Genomic DNA, 15,759 nt, shown 5'->3' with positions numbered 1-15,759 from the left:
AGATATTTTTTACTCTGAACTCAAAGGGACCTCGGAGATTTAAAACACATTTGCATGGTTAAGAAGAGCTCTTACATATATAATGCTAAGAACTTTTTCCCTTATTTAATGTAGGATATCAAAATCACCCCCATGAAAACATAAAGTCCTCGTTGCTTCCCATAGGATTACAGGACCAAACAAACAAACTCTAATACCATGGTTGAGGATACACTTTGATACCATTTGTAACGACTCACTCCCAACAGTGTAAATATATTCTATCCACTTTGGGCTCAAAGAGCCCTCATAACATTAAAATGTGTCTAAATAATTAAGAGAAGCTTATATATATATATATAATGTCAACAACTTTTTCTCCTATTGGATATGAGATATCATAGTATTTTTCTTTGGCTTAATTGCCTCAAATAAATTGAGACTCCTATTAAATTCTCCTCTACTCAAAATATCATCCTATAAGAAATTAACTTCATATGACTTAATTTCAATTATAATCCCATTGATTTGTTCACTAAGCATCACACAACCTTTGATTTATTAGAATATCTAATGAAAGTGCACTTGTTTCCTTTATAGCACAATATCTATGAGAATTTACATGAACTAAACCTGCTAACCCTTAGGATCACAAGTGAGTTAGGTTTGGCTTCTTAACTATATGGATTTGAAGTAATTGATTTTGAGGGCACTCTATTCAAGATTTAAGTTGCAATCAAAATAATAACCCTCCTTTCCCACCCTAAAAGAAGTTAGATAGTTGGCTTGTGCCTTTTTGAGTGAACCATATCCAAAAGTTTATGGTTACTTTTTTAGTTCAACCATTTTACTATGGAGTCCTTGAAGTTATTGATTGTTCTTTGGATTTCCTTTTCATCATAGAGATTTTTTAAACTCTTCAATGGATACTCATGTCCATGATTTATCCTTAATGCTGTAATAGTTTTTTCGTTTCAATTTTTTACAATATTCATGTAACATCTAAATCAATGCAATTCTTTGGACTTGTAGATATAACCACCGTAAATGTGAAGAAGTAGTAGGCACCATGCTTGGGTCTCATGTTCATTGGGCCCTATACTTTTGAATGCATAGGCTACAAAGGACAAGATACCTTTCTGGCTTGCTTAAGAGGCTTCCTAAATAATTTCCTTCCAAATATTATAAAATATTAATGGAGTTTAATTCAACTTAGATTGTTGAAGCATTGGTCTGAACTCAGCCCAAAATTGAGCTCAACCAAAATTAACTTTTGGTTGAGAAACTCGACCAAATCGTAACTTGAGTACTAAAAATGGTTTCTCAACTTCATCGAGATTCGAGTTAGGTCAAACCAATTTGCCAAATTGCACCCAGTCGAGAAATGCTAATTTGTTGAATTCGAGGTCCTCACAATTTTAATTTGTCCTCATAAAATTGTCTTCATTTTTTTTTTCCTTTTAAGTTCGAGTAATGGATTTGAAATCAGCTCTACAATCAAATTCCAATGGATAAATACTCTACTACTCAGAGATTTATGCAGGATACACAATTTTCATTGCTCTGATAGATTTTGTGAATATCTTGTCACCTGATGCTCCTGGTTAATTAATAAGAAGTCGAGTAATTGAGCTTGTACCAAGTTTCCTTAAGCTTCTTGATTCTAGCCTTTAAATTAAAGTGTGACGGTTTAAGGGAAACATATGAAACCTATTGAATCCCAAAAAAACTTTACACCAGCTAATATGAGTTGGCAACTTCTCACAATCACTTTAATTTAGATTAGTGCTTAATTGGTACTTGGTTCAGGGTTGCTTTTTTGTTTTTTCTTCTGTTAGTCCTGCTTTTGCATCTGAACTGCTTCAATTTTACGTTGCACACAGCTTGCCGAAAGGTGAATGCAATATTCTGGGAACTGGTTGGATGGTTAGGTAAGGGACGCAACAAAACTACCACTAAAGCATGCAAAAGTTTTGAATGCAATGTTATGTTGTCCTTAATATAATTTTAATTGCAGTACCACCCATCAAGCACATCCAAGAAACAAAAACAATACATTCTTGGACTCTTCAATTGCTTAACCACCTATGTACTGAAATTTTGAAAGTATCAAGAGCACAGGAAATATTTGAACAATCCTTCATTACTGGGGCAAAATATGGGATTCCCGAGATTCTGGAAGAGATTATAAAGTCATATCCTTTTGCACTCGAGTATCTGGATGAGGGTGTATTCAAATCGGTAGTATTAAATCGTAATGAAAAGATTTTCAACCTCATCTGTGAAACCGGTATGCATAGACAACTTATTATACGAACCAAAGATGATTCAAATAACATCTTGCATTTGGCTGGAAAATTGGCCCCTCCGCACCGGCTCAGTCTCGTTTCTGGTGCAGCTCTACAAATGCAACGCGAGTTACATTGGTTTAAGGTAATAATTTTTGTTTTGAAGGGCAATTAATTTTCTTATACATATCCACTCTTTTTCTGTATCTTAGAAACTTTTTGATTTTTACACAGGAAATTGAAAAATATGCACCGAGAGCCTTCAGTGAATCTGAGAACAATGACGAAGAAAAACCGAAAATGGTATTTATAAAGGAACATAAAAAGTTGATAAAAGAAGGGGAGAAATGGATGAAAGGCACAGCAAAATTTTACACATTGGCAGCAGCGCTTATTGCTACTGTAGTGTTTGCAGCAGCAATTACCATCCCGGGTGGCAACCATGATGATACTGGCATACCAAATTTCTCCAAAGAAATTGCCTTCAAAGTTTTTGCAGTTTCGGATGCGCTTTCCCTCTTCTTATCCATTGCTTCGGTGCTGATAAGCCTATCCATTCTCACGACACGATATGCAGAAGATGATTTTCTTTTTGCCCTTCCCAGGAGGTTGATATTTGGCCTTGTTACTCTATTCCTCTCCGTGACATTCATGATGATAGCCTACAGTGGCGCAATCTATCTTCTCTTTGGTGAAAAGAAGGCATGGATTCTTATTACCTTGGCTGCATTAGCCTGTGTGCCAGTGACCTTGTACGGAATTTTGCAGTTTCCCTTCCTTGTGGAATTGATTTATTCCACATACGGCCCAGGCATTTTTGGCAAACATAGTAATCGTCTGATCCGATAGATCGACAATCGTGGTGAGAGTATTCGACACAATTACGTACTTTGGAATTTGCATCAAATTCATGACTGAATGTATTGCCTTCTCTCTCTCTCTCTCTCTCTCTCTCTCTCTGCTCCTGCGGACATTTTCTCCTAGATATTTCATTGTAATTCTAACTTCTGTCAACTATGATGAACAGGCTTAAAGCAAACTTCTTAAACTTGGCAAAATTGACTTTTTGGTACATGGCTAGATTAGTCAAGATGATAGTGATTCCTAGAAGGAAAAGAAAGGTACTAATTGCAAAATCTAAATCTAGTCTACGGCTAAGGTGACTTATCAGGAAGGCCACCGGCCAAGAACACCCCTCTTGGTCGGACTTTTACTTGCTTTTTATTAGTGGGTTAGGGGAAATTTGGTTTTCAAATAATCAAACATTTCATCAAAATTGTATACATTACAAATAAGCCAACAAAATACATGGTAGAATGAATAAATATATGCAAATATGAACATCTAAATTGATAATCAGGCAAGAAGTTATAGACAATGAACAAATAGATGATTAGGCAATCTAGGCATATATATATATATATATATATATATATATATATATATATATATATATATATATATATATATATATATATACATAGAGAGAGAGATTTTTATAGATGGAAAGATTTTAAAATGAAAGTCAAAATGTAGATTGATGAACAAAATGTAGATCTAGTCAAAAGGATAACTAGGGGTTGGTTGATTACTTAGTGTCCTCCCTCTAAAATCATTTTTTTTTTGGCTGATTACTTAGTGTCCTTCCTTTAAAATTGTTTCTTCTAGTTGATTACTTAGAACCTGTTTGGTAGTGATTCTAGGAAACACTTTTAATATTCATAACACTTGAACATTTTTATCACTCAAGTGTTAGAAATGTTAAAAATGTTTCGTAGAATCACTCCCAAATGCACTCTTAGTACCCTTCCTTTAAAATCATTTCCCTAATGCATCATATCACTTTAAAGAAAATGTTTGAAATGTTGGAAAATCATTTTTTTTGGCTGATTACTTAGTGTCCTTCCTTTAAAATTGTTTCTTCTAGTTGATTACTTAGAACCCGTTTGGTAGTGATTCTAGGAAACACTTTTAATATTCATAACACTTGAACATTTTTATCACTCAAGTGTTAGAAATGTTAAAAATGCTTCGTAGAATCACTCCCAAATGCACTCTTAGTACTCTTCCTTTAAAATCATTTCCCTAATGCATCATATCACTTAAAAGAAAATGTTTGAAATGTTGGATTTAACAACTAAAAGTGAAAACTGAGCAGAAAAAGAAAATCCAAAGAAAACAAATTAAGTCAAAAAAGAAAAAAATCCAACTAAAAGATAGGTGGGGAATGGGTGAAATATACTTGTTAAGCTTCTAAAACAACAAGCATCTACACAAAAATACCTTTAGAGTCGTCAATGTTGAAAGTTCCCTAGTGACTACACTAATTCTTGGTTTGTCATTCTTTAATTCATTTCTTTTATCAAAACTTGGAAATATATTTAATAGTTAAGTTTTAAAAAGAGAAATTAAACTAGATCATTCATTGAAACTCTAAACTCCTTAACCAAAAATAAAAATAAAATTAATTAATAGTTGTATAGTTGTTAGGTTGCCTCCACAAGGAACTTTAAATTGGTAGCAACTGAGGTAATAGCTTTAGGAGTGTGAATGTCAGCTAAAAGATTAGAAAATTGATTTTATAAATAAAAAAGACATACACACACAAAGTTTAAAAGATAGAAAATTAAAGGAAAGAAAACCTCAAACCTAGAGATTCACTAGGATCACCACTTTCAGATATAACTCACCAACAAGGCTTTGAACTTATGCTTTCAGATTTAGGGTCAAAGCAAGGATTTATACCAAAAAGGTTTCTTGCTTCAAATGAACAAGAACCACCTTAATAAGGTTCCTCTCTCTCTAATTGCTCTTTATATATATATCCTTACAACCAAATGATTTAGATAAGATTCTTTTCATGTAAATAGGCATATACTTAGTTGAAAGAATCATTAAAACAATGCCCAAGTATACTTCCAAGGTTGCTTGACTTACAACACTCACAACCAATGCAACATAGACTTTTCTCCCCATGGTTACTTATTTTAGTCATTATAACTACTGATAGAGATCATATTGTTGGTAACTAATGCACAAATAAACCAATAGACAACTAAACTAAGATATGGGAGACTTGAGCTCCTCTCACCCCTTAGAGTGTTAAAGGTTATCTAAGCATGTTAAAAATTAAGTAAAGAACTAAAAATGCAAATCTGTAAGTTGAAATTGAAAAACTAAAATGTAAGATTAATTAAAAAGACTAGAAAATTCATTAAACTAGAAATCAGGGAAAGTTTATAATGAAAAGAAAATATTACAATGGAAATAAGGTTTCTCCCACCTTTCTCTCCTAATTTAATCTATATGTTGGTCTAATTGCTTCGATGACTATTATTCATTAACTTGCATCTTATTGGTGCTTGCCAATGAGAGTTGTTGGTAAAAATCACATTGGTATTTGTATACCCTTACCCTAAAGGCAACATTTTCTTGAGTGAGTTAGTCGCTCTTTTAGTGAGCTCCTCTATCTATTGAAGGGTTTGCTCTCACTCATTGCTCCACTTCATTTCTATCATGATTGCCTTTTCCTACCAAGTTTCCATTGCATAGTGTTCCATTGCCCAATTGTGGCTATAGATCTAAAAAATGTCTTCAAGGCTTTTAATGCATTCCCATATGAAGAAGCTAAAACTCTTCATAGATAATCGAAAATTTTTATTCCACCAATTTTTGGATACAAAGGAAGGTTTCTTGATACAAAAAATAGGTTTCTGCATTCAAAAAAAGCTTTTTCAAAGGAGGGAGGAGCTTTTTATTCTTTGTTGTTTATGATTTCCTTTTATAGGTCTTCTTCCCTTGTAGGTTCAGGTTTTTTCTTATAAAGGGACAAGCTTTTTGTAGGTTTTTATGCAGGCTTTTCAACCTTATCATGCATGGAACCAAGTTTAGTTGACTTCATTTCTTCAACGTTAGGTCTTCAATTTGGGTAGACCTCAAGGAGTACTCAAATGAAGGTCCTTGCCTGGGAGTGGGGTGTTTTTTAGTAGCTTTACTGTGATTTTTTGGTGAGCTGAATTTTTGTATCTTCACCATAGATGACACCATTTTTCCAATTCTTAGTTCACTTTCTTACTTTAATGGATGCTTAGGACCTTACAATCATAAGGAACCTAAAGTGGCCACTTTTAAACTTCCCCTTTAATGGAGCAATTAGGGTCTCCTCGCATGAAGGCATGGGCCGTAGTATGGGTGCATGAGTATGGTTTAATTCAAAATTTAGTTCTCATTAATGTGCTTAGGCGAGAAATTGATCATTTAACACTTGTGTAAGCTTTCCAGTTACTTATTCTTTGGCTAACATGTGGTCTTCTCCTGTGGAGCAACCACACATTCACTTTTTTATTACATCAAATAAACATAGCTAGAGGATTTTATTTCTTATGATCTACTATATCTCAAAAAAACATGTACCAAAGCAGTAGTTTTAAGTCACCTATTTCGCTTTCAACTAATTACTTGATTAATTACTTTATTTACTTTTTTTATTTGACAATGGCTTTGGCATTCATAGGAAAAAATAATGATATAAAACACTAATTTATAGCTTTTGAATTTCTCTTAATTTCCATTATATATGTTTTTTTAAATTACAACTTTAGTCATATTAACCTAAAGAAATTCCTACAATGAAGGAACTATATAGAGAAAAACTCTTATAAAATACTCTTGGGACCAAGAAAAATTATGATCTTAGTGAGGTTATTGATTTATAGATAAATGAATATTTATTAATTGATGAAGAGTATTATGTTGTTACTGTACATTATTAGTACATGTATGACTCATAAATTTAAAAATAATACACGTGGTAAAAATTAATACATAGAAACGTAAGAGAGTGAAGAAAAAAAATAGTTATTGATTGTAAAAGAAGAAAAGACTCCCCAAAAAAGATGTGGCATCAAAACTTAATGTTGCAAAAGATAAAGCTATTTCAAATATGTGAAAATTCTAAAAGAAGTTAATTTAGAAAAATAAAAGTTATAAAAAAAATTACTTAATACTATATATGAAGTTCTATTGCTATACTATGAATTTTTGTTTATACTTCATCAATTATTAGTTTATATTTCTTAAGCCCTTAAATATTTTTGAAAATATTTTTATCTTATGTATTTGGTGAGATTACTAATTTAGTACATTGGCTTGAGTTAAGACTAAAAGATTTTGTTTTATAAGTAAGATTATTAATTTATCAAACATTCATTTATTGAGCTTTTACTATATGGACCATTATTTTGTATTAGTATAGCTTACAAAGTTTCATTGGAAGGGGTTTTATGAGTATTGGGAAGAACATGACAAATTTTCTTTTATTATATTCATTATAATAACTATTATATTATTATGTCTTTTCCTTTAAGTCTTCCAGTCAAATTAGACGAATCATAATTTTCCTTCTCTTTTCTTGACATTTTTATTCTTAAGGTGTTCCTGTGAAATTAAACCATTTTCTTAGTCAACCTAATAGAGGAGGCATGGAGAATCAAGTTGGTAGCTATGAACTATCCACACAAATGTGTTGTTGGACTCGATTGTTCAAAGGTAAGCATTTTTAATTTGTCAAATTCTACTATATATAACAATACAACTCATAATTACTCAAAAACTCAAGTATATAGGTACAAAAAATGAATTATATATACATATTTTTTAAAAAACTAATTAAATTGCAAAGAGTGGAAACAACCAAGCCATAATTACTCAAAAACTCAAGTATATAGGTACAAAAAATGAATTATATATACATATTTTTTTAAAAACTAATTAAATTGCAAAGAGTGGAAACAACCAAGCCTGAAAATGAGAGATTTAGTATGTAAACTCACTAGGTTCAATTGAAAGATTTAGCTTGCAAACTTATTCAAAAATTAATTTTATTAAATAATTTTCCTAACTTTGAAAACCATGATCCCTATTTTGGTAAAAATCTTTGAACTCCACAATCAAATTGGAAGATTATTAACCAAGGAGTATACAATAGGAATTAAGATATCTAATAAGCATATAGTAAATCTAAACCTAAATAGCAAGCTTTAAAAAATTATAATTGCTAAAAACTAAAGTAGAAGTATTTAACAACTGCCACAAACTAAATTGAAAACATGCAAAAGGACTAGAATTGGAATTGCAAAAAGACAAACAACTCTTATAGAATTGGAATTGCAAAAAGACAAACTAAATTTATTCACATTGAGTTAAACATGGTCAATCCCCCTAGAAAAATATTTCAAACTACACCAACTTGTAACTTATGACTGAAAATCACAAGGGCATAAAAGTTATACTATATAATGACCTATAAGATTAATGCATAGGATGAGGAAGTAGCATATCCTTCTATCCTTACCAGAAGTGTGTCAAGATTAAGGTTCAAGTTATTGGGTGGAAGACTCAGGGTTTACAAGAGTTCCTGGGACTTTATTCTTCATCTTCTTTGTGTGGAATCGATTCAAGAATATTCGAATCTCAGGTACATTTTTCATTAGCATATTCTAAATCCATATAAAGTTTTAAAAAAATTCAAATTTTCTACTATGTATAGGATTTAGAACAACCTAGGATAGTTTTGTATGTTTCTAACTTGATCTGAGCTTGGAAAACAGAGAGATATGGGATTTTCCCATCACTAGGTGGCTCTAAGCTAAAAAAAAAGGTTCATGATTGAGTCTAGCACACTTTTTAGGTGTGCAATATGTGTTTCCTTTCTACTTAGGCATTATTGTCTCCATGAGTTCCCAAAAAGGTTCTATTGCACCAAAAACACCTCAAAGCCTATAGAATGCTCACAAAATGCATCAAACATAATATTCTAAGGTATTATCAACAAAACAAAACATTAACCTAATTTTTTAGTGCCTCAAAACACTAAAGTAGGCTCTTTAGAACCATTAAAGTGTTAAGTTTTCACCACTTGGTCTTTACCTTAATAGCATGTGCTTGGAAATAACATTGAAGTTTTAGTGTGGCAATCTAAAAGGTAAGCATTGACTTTTCAATATTTATATATACTCTCAAGTTTCCACACCTAAGAGCGCTTTTTAGACATAGTACATTGGTTGCTCCTCTTTTCCTTCTTTTTGAGCCAATATTCCACTTATAGTTGCTGATGAGACCTTATAAGACCTTCTTATCCCAAGGTTTATCCAAAATGAGGGATAGCATCATGTAATGCTTTAGTCATTCGTAGGCTTATTTGCACCTTTTTGGTTCATTTAGTCTATTTTCCATTCTTGCTGAAGTCGAAGAAAGGATAACATTTATTCGTTGTCTAATATATGAATCTATTTCAAGCACCAATCTTGTTAGTGACCTCTTGGACTTCTCTAACCGTTTTAGTCATTGGTATCTCCAAAGTTGATTTTATTTGTTCTGGGTTAACTTCTATTCATTTGTATGTAACCAAGTACTTAAGGAACTTTCCAACCCCTACATTAAAGGTGTACTTCACTGATTTAGTTTCATTTAGTACTTTCAAAGATTTTGAAATGTTCTTAAGAGGTCAATCAAGTACTCGTTCCTTTTCTCATATGTTATTAACATGTTATTAACGTGGACTTGCATGTTGACCAAACATTTGTGGGTAGCCTTGATTTTTTTAGGCCAAAGAGCATGGTCTGATAGCAATATGTTACTAATCCAAGAATAAAAGCTATTTTTCTTCGTTGCTTGCTTATTTGGTTCTACTTGGAATATGCATCCATGAACATAATCAACTCATGATCAAAGGTGGCATCGACCAACTAATCTATTCGAGGTGAGGGATAGCTATCCTTAAGGAAAGCCTTATTTAAATTGGTATAGTCTAGGCATACTTTCCACTTTCCCGTCTTCTCAGGTATGATGCTTTTTATTTACTAACCAACTAAGACAAATTACCTCTCTTATAAATCTATCATCTAAGAAATTGGATACCTTTTCTTTCACAATCTAGTGTCTTTAAGGAGCTGACCACCTAGGTTTATGTTGAGTCAGTGATATGCAACTTAGGGGTTGATACCCACCATCTCTTGCTGTTTCCAAGTGAAGATGAGTTTTTTTTTCTAGTAGCCATATTAAGCCACCATTTTTTACATGGGCCAAGAGGAACTTCCTAGGTTTGGGGGCTCTAAATTAATGACTCCCTAGGTTCTCTAACTGTCTTTTAGGATCACCTGTTAATTGTTATTTGATTTATGATTTAAGAACTTCCTATGTGTCCTAATTGATGCACTTCTTAATCACTTTAAGGGCTATGGTGTAGCACTCATGCTGCCACCTAGTCCTAATATATTTCCCATATTTCTTGTAGTGTAATGAATTTAATGGTGCAATGGTAGGTGAAGAGTATGCCTTTTAGGTTGTATATCCAAGGTCATCCCATAATGGTATTATAGGGAAAATGATATCCATAACAAAGAATAATGTCATTATATGGCAACAACCAACTGGAACCATTAGAGTGGCTTCCCTAGTTAAGTCACGTAAGACTTTATCTAGTCCCACCAATGACCCTAGACTCGACACTAGTTTTCCTTTATCCACATTCATTTGTTTGTATATGGGCTAATATATTTAGTAAGTTAACTAAACTTCTTAGGTCAACTAAGAATAAGTGCATGTCTTAGTCAATAATCCTTAAACTAATAACCAACAAATCTTGTGCAGGGTTTAGAGTCCTCTCAAGTCTTTGTTAAAGATGCATATGGCATATAGGCAAGTGGTAGTTGCTTCATAGAAGGTTGTGTGGACTTTTACTTCAATCACCATATGATTTTGAAATATCTTGATACCCTACCTAGTGATGCGACTCTTGGTAGTTTAGCTTTAAAGGCGTATCAACAAAATTTATACCTTAAATACTATTACTAAAGTAGCCAAGCTACTATAGCATAGTGGTTCTAGGATCGTTCACTGGGAAGGGTTTTCGCAAACACAAGTGATATTCAAATTAGGAAAATAGGTGATTTTCTTATGGATGTTAGCTTTAAAAGAAGATGAAAATGTTTTAGAGAGATTTAAACTAATTTAAGCTAACATTAAAGACTAAAATGAAAGGGTGTAAAAACAAGTTTCTCAAAGATAGGATAGCTATGCTCTGGCTCTTATGCAAATTGGAAATCTCAGGATAGGCTCCTCGCGTTGGGGTTGCAACTATGGTGATGCTTGCTTCCCGAACCGGTATGGATTTAGCAAATCAAGTTTTAATCCTTTAAAATGGCAAAACAGATGGTAGTGGATTTCATCAATGGTTATTCACCTTAGACTTCCTTTGAATGGCTCGTAAGAGATAACTAATAGTCTAAAGCTAAAAGCTTACCAAATATTGGCAACTCAAAGTCATTCCAGGTGATAAACTCATCTTTCAATGGCCATTGAAATTGGTTCTAATGGATTAATGCAAAACTTGGAATTGAAAACCTCACCTTCCAATAGCTCGTAGGAGATAACTAATGGATAGAAATCCAAAAGCTTATCAAGTATTGGCCGTTGGAAGTTGTCCAAAGGAAATAAAAACCAAACTTTGCATTAATGAACCATTAATGAAAAACGACTACCTTACCTTCCAGGTGCGAGAAATTTCCATGGGATTGCATCCAAGCCATCACATAACATCCATACTTCGAGAAACTTAAAGGTTTTAGCCTCTTATCCTTGGGGATTTCATCCTCTAAGGATGTTTGGCTACTAAGAAAATGAGAAAGAAAAGAGAAAAGAAGCGTATGAACAAAAGTGCTCTTATAACTTATAAAGTTACAGGTTACAAGATTAGATTGTCTGAGGCTCTTCACCTCTATTTAAAGACAATAACAAGCTAAATTACAAGAGCTATTACAAAAGCAACCTTTTCATTGGTTGATTACAAGGGTAAAATAGGTATTTACAAAGCTAAAAATCAAGCAAAATATCTTGGAGAACCGGTAGTGGAATATCATCAACAGCGTCTCAAAACAGGGAATTTCAAAGGCATTTTCGCAAGGGAAAAGATAAAGGGTCCAAATTTCGCAAGGTGAAAAGCCACCTTGCAAAAATTTGGCATTTCGCAAGGTGCCTAAATCCTCTTGCGAAATTTCACAAGGTGGTTTCTTCATGGTGCGAAATGGCAAAATTTCGCACCATGAGGAAAATCCCCTTGCGAAATTTTGCAAGGAGAAATTCACCTTGCGAAATTTTCGCAAGGTTTGATGCAGTTGCCTTCCAAAGGCCATATCTTCCTTATTTCAGCTCCAAATCGTACACGGTTTGAAGCTTTGGAATCTTGACTTCCTGAGATTTGAAATGGTATATAGTATGTGGAAAATGGACTTCGGGAAGTGCTCCAAAAGTGCAAAGGAAGACTGCAGCTGATGTCCTATGTTCTCTTCACTCTGTTCTCCTCTTTGCTTCTCTTTGCTTCTCTCCTTTGCTTGGCTTGTCTTAATGATCCAAAAAGCTGTCAAAACACTAAAACTAGCCACAAATATGATTAAAAGTCATTGCTAGGTCGTTAACATGTCAATTGGAATAAGAATGGAGAACTACTGCACAAAAGTGCTTAAAACATAATGAATTAAAGGCGCAAAATAGCACTTTTTGGGTAGTAATCACCTAGTTACACAAATCTAGTGAATGATCCCTCATGGATGGAAGCTATAACCACCTTGGGTTGGTCAAGGCTTTTCTTCTGTCTTGTTAAGTGCATGTACTAGGAGGCAAACATCACCTCTAAGGTTTCCATATCAAGAATAAACTATAACGAAAGTTGATAAAGCCAATAGAAAGTTAGTCCTTGGAGGCTGGTGAGGAAGATCTTACATAAAAGTTTATCATTTCCCTTTTCTAGGATCATCATGTGCTAGAAATGCATGAGTAGTCTAGGGGGTCTTAAGTTCCATTGAAAGAAATTGAATTTAGAGGGGAAAATCCTCATGTGGCAACCTCCTCCTGAAGGGCCCTAAGCTTAATCTCCTTATTCACCAAGGTTATACATCTAATGGTAGCCATGGTGGCAAGAAGCCCCTAGGGCATTGAGGCCTTTGGTAAGGTGGTCTATTTGGTTAGTCTGATTAATCTATATGTTGGTCTAATTGCTTTGATAACTATTATTCATTAACTTGAATCTTATTGGTGCCGACTAATGAGAGGTGTTGATCGAGATCACATTGGTACTCTTATACCCTTACCCTAAAGGGAACATTCTCTTGAGTGAGTTAGTTGCTTCTTTTAGTAAGCTCCTCCATCTATTGAAGGGTTTGCTCTCAGTTCTTGCTCCACCTCATATCTATCATGATTACCTTTTCCTACTAAGAGTCCATTGCATGAGGTTCTTCTATTGCCGAATTGCCACTATGGGTTTAAACATGGCTTCAAGGCTTTTAATGCATTCCCATAGCTGACGCCATTTTTCCAACTCCTAGTTCACATTCTTACTTCAATTGATCGTTAGGACCTTACAATCATAAGGAACCTAAAGTGAGCACTCTAGGTTCCTTATGGTCGTAGAGCTTTCGAAGATCAAGTTAGTAAGAAGGATGAGGAAACTACTAGATAAATAAGCATCAACTCAAAGGTTAACTTTCTTGATTTTTGGAATACTTACCTAGCATAAAGGACATGGCCACTTTTAAATGTCAAAGCAATTAAGGTTTCCCCACATGGAGGCATGGGCCTTGGCACGAGTGCATGAGTCTGGTTTAATTCAGCATTTATTTCTCATTAGTGTGCTTAGGCGAGAGATTGATCATTCAACACTTGTGCAAGCTTTCTAGTTACTTTTTATTTGACTAATGTGTGGTCTTCTCTTATAGAGCAACCACACACTCACTTTTTTATTCTATCAAATAAACATAACTAGAGGATTTTATTTCTTACGATCTACAATACCTCAAACAAACATGTAACAAAGTAGTAATTTTAAGTCACCTATTTCACTTTTAACTAATTATTTTATTTACTCTTTTTATTTGACAATGGTTTTAGCATTCATAGAAAAACAAATGATATAAAGCACTAATCTTCAAATTTCTCTTAATTTCCATTATATATGTTTTTTAAGTACAACTATTACTTAGTAATATTAATCTAAAGAAATTCCTACAATGAAGGAAGTATATAGAGTAAAACTCTTATAAAATAATATTATTGGGACCAAAAAAACTTATTATCTTAGATTTATCGATAAATGAATAATTTATCAATAAATGAACATTTATTAATTTATAAAGAATATTATGTTGTTAGTATACGGTATTGGTACATGTATGACTTATAAATTTAAAAATAATACATGTGGTAAAAAGTTAATACATAGAAACCTAAGAGACTAAAAAAAAAAGAAAAGAAAAAGATAGTTATTGATCATAAAAGATAGAAAGCCTCCTAACAAAAATAGGTATGAGATCAAAACTTAATGTTGTAAAAGATAAAGATATTTTAAATATGTGATGATTCCAAAACAAGTGAATTTAGAAAAATAAAAGTTATAAAAAGTTACCTAATATTGTATTATGAATTTCTTATATATATATATATATATAATTTAGTACATTGGCCTGAGTTAAGACCAAAAGGTTTTGTTATTCAAATAAGGTTATTAATTTATCAAACATTCATTTATTGAGCTTTTACTATACAAACTATTATTTTGTGTTAGTAGAGCTTACAAAGTTTCATTGAAAGGGGCTTTATGAGTTTTGGAAAGATCATGAAAAAATTTATTTTTATTATATTCATTATAATAACTATTATATTCACTTCTCTTGATATTTTTGTCCTTAAGGTGTTCCTATTAAATCAAACCATCGTCTTAGTCAACCTAATAGAGGAGGCATGGAGAATCAAGTTGGTAGTTGTGACCTATCCACACAAATGTGCTATTGGACTCAATTTTTCAAAGGTAAGCACTTCATTTTTTTAGTTTGTCAAATTCTACTAAATGTAACAATATAACTCATAATTACTAAAAAACATAGGTATATAGGTAAACAAAATAAATTATATATATATATAAAGAAAACCTAATTAAATTGAAAAGAGTAGAAACGACCAAGGTTGAAAATGAGAGATTTAGTATGTAAACTTATTAGGTTCAATTGAAAGATTTAGCATGCAAAATTATTCAAGAATTAATTTTATTAAATACTTTCCCTAATTTTCAAAACCCTTATCCCTATTTTGGTAAAAAGCTTTGAACTCCATAATCAAGTAGAAAGATTATTAACCAAGGAGAATACAACAAGAATCAAGATATCTAATAAGCATCTAGTAAATCTAAACCTAAATAGCAAGCTTTAAAAAATTATAATTGCTAAACACTAAAGTAGAAATATTTAACAACTACCACAAACTAAATTGAAAACATGGGAAATGACTAGAATTGGAATTGGAAAACATGAACAACTCTTATAGATTCTCACCAAATTTGAATGTGAATCTCCTCTCAGTAGAGGAATCTTAACTGATAAGTATGCAACTTACTCTCAAGCTCTTAGTTGATGAAGTCCTACTGAGAGTATCTCATGAAATAGAAACT

General features: G+C 32.7%; 1 protein-coding gene across 2 annotated transcripts in view; it reads left to right on the top strand.

Annotated features, from left to right (window-relative positions):
• The window catches only part of LOC117909167 (ankyrin repeat-containing protein ITN1-like), a 90,298-nt gene extending 86,959 nt beyond the window's left edge, over positions 1 to 3,339 (top strand). For both annotated transcript variants that reach the window (XM_034823078.1, XM_034823077.1), the window contains 3 exons: positions 1,863 to 1,910; positions 1,997 to 2,412; positions 2,502 to 3,339. In XM_034823078.1, coding sequence (XP_034678969.1) covers positions 1,863 to 1,910; positions 1,997 to 2,412; positions 2,502 to 3,116 — 1,079 coding nt within the window. In that variant the 3' untranslated portion in view covers positions 3,117 to 3,339. The remainder of the gene's footprint in view (positions 1 to 1,862; positions 1,911 to 1,996; positions 2,413 to 2,501) is intronic.
• Positions 3,340 to 15,759: the final 12,420 nt, after the last annotated feature.

Source organism: Vitis riparia, chromosome 19 (assembly GCF_004353265.1).
Source record: "Vitis riparia cultivar Riparia Gloire de Montpellier isolate 1030 chromosome 19, EGFV_Vit.rip_1.0, whole genome shotgun sequence".
Taxonomy (NCBI): Eukaryota; Viridiplantae; Streptophyta; class Magnoliopsida; order Vitales; family Vitaceae; genus Vitis; species Vitis riparia.
This window is presented reverse-complemented; position numbering and strand designations above follow the sequence as displayed.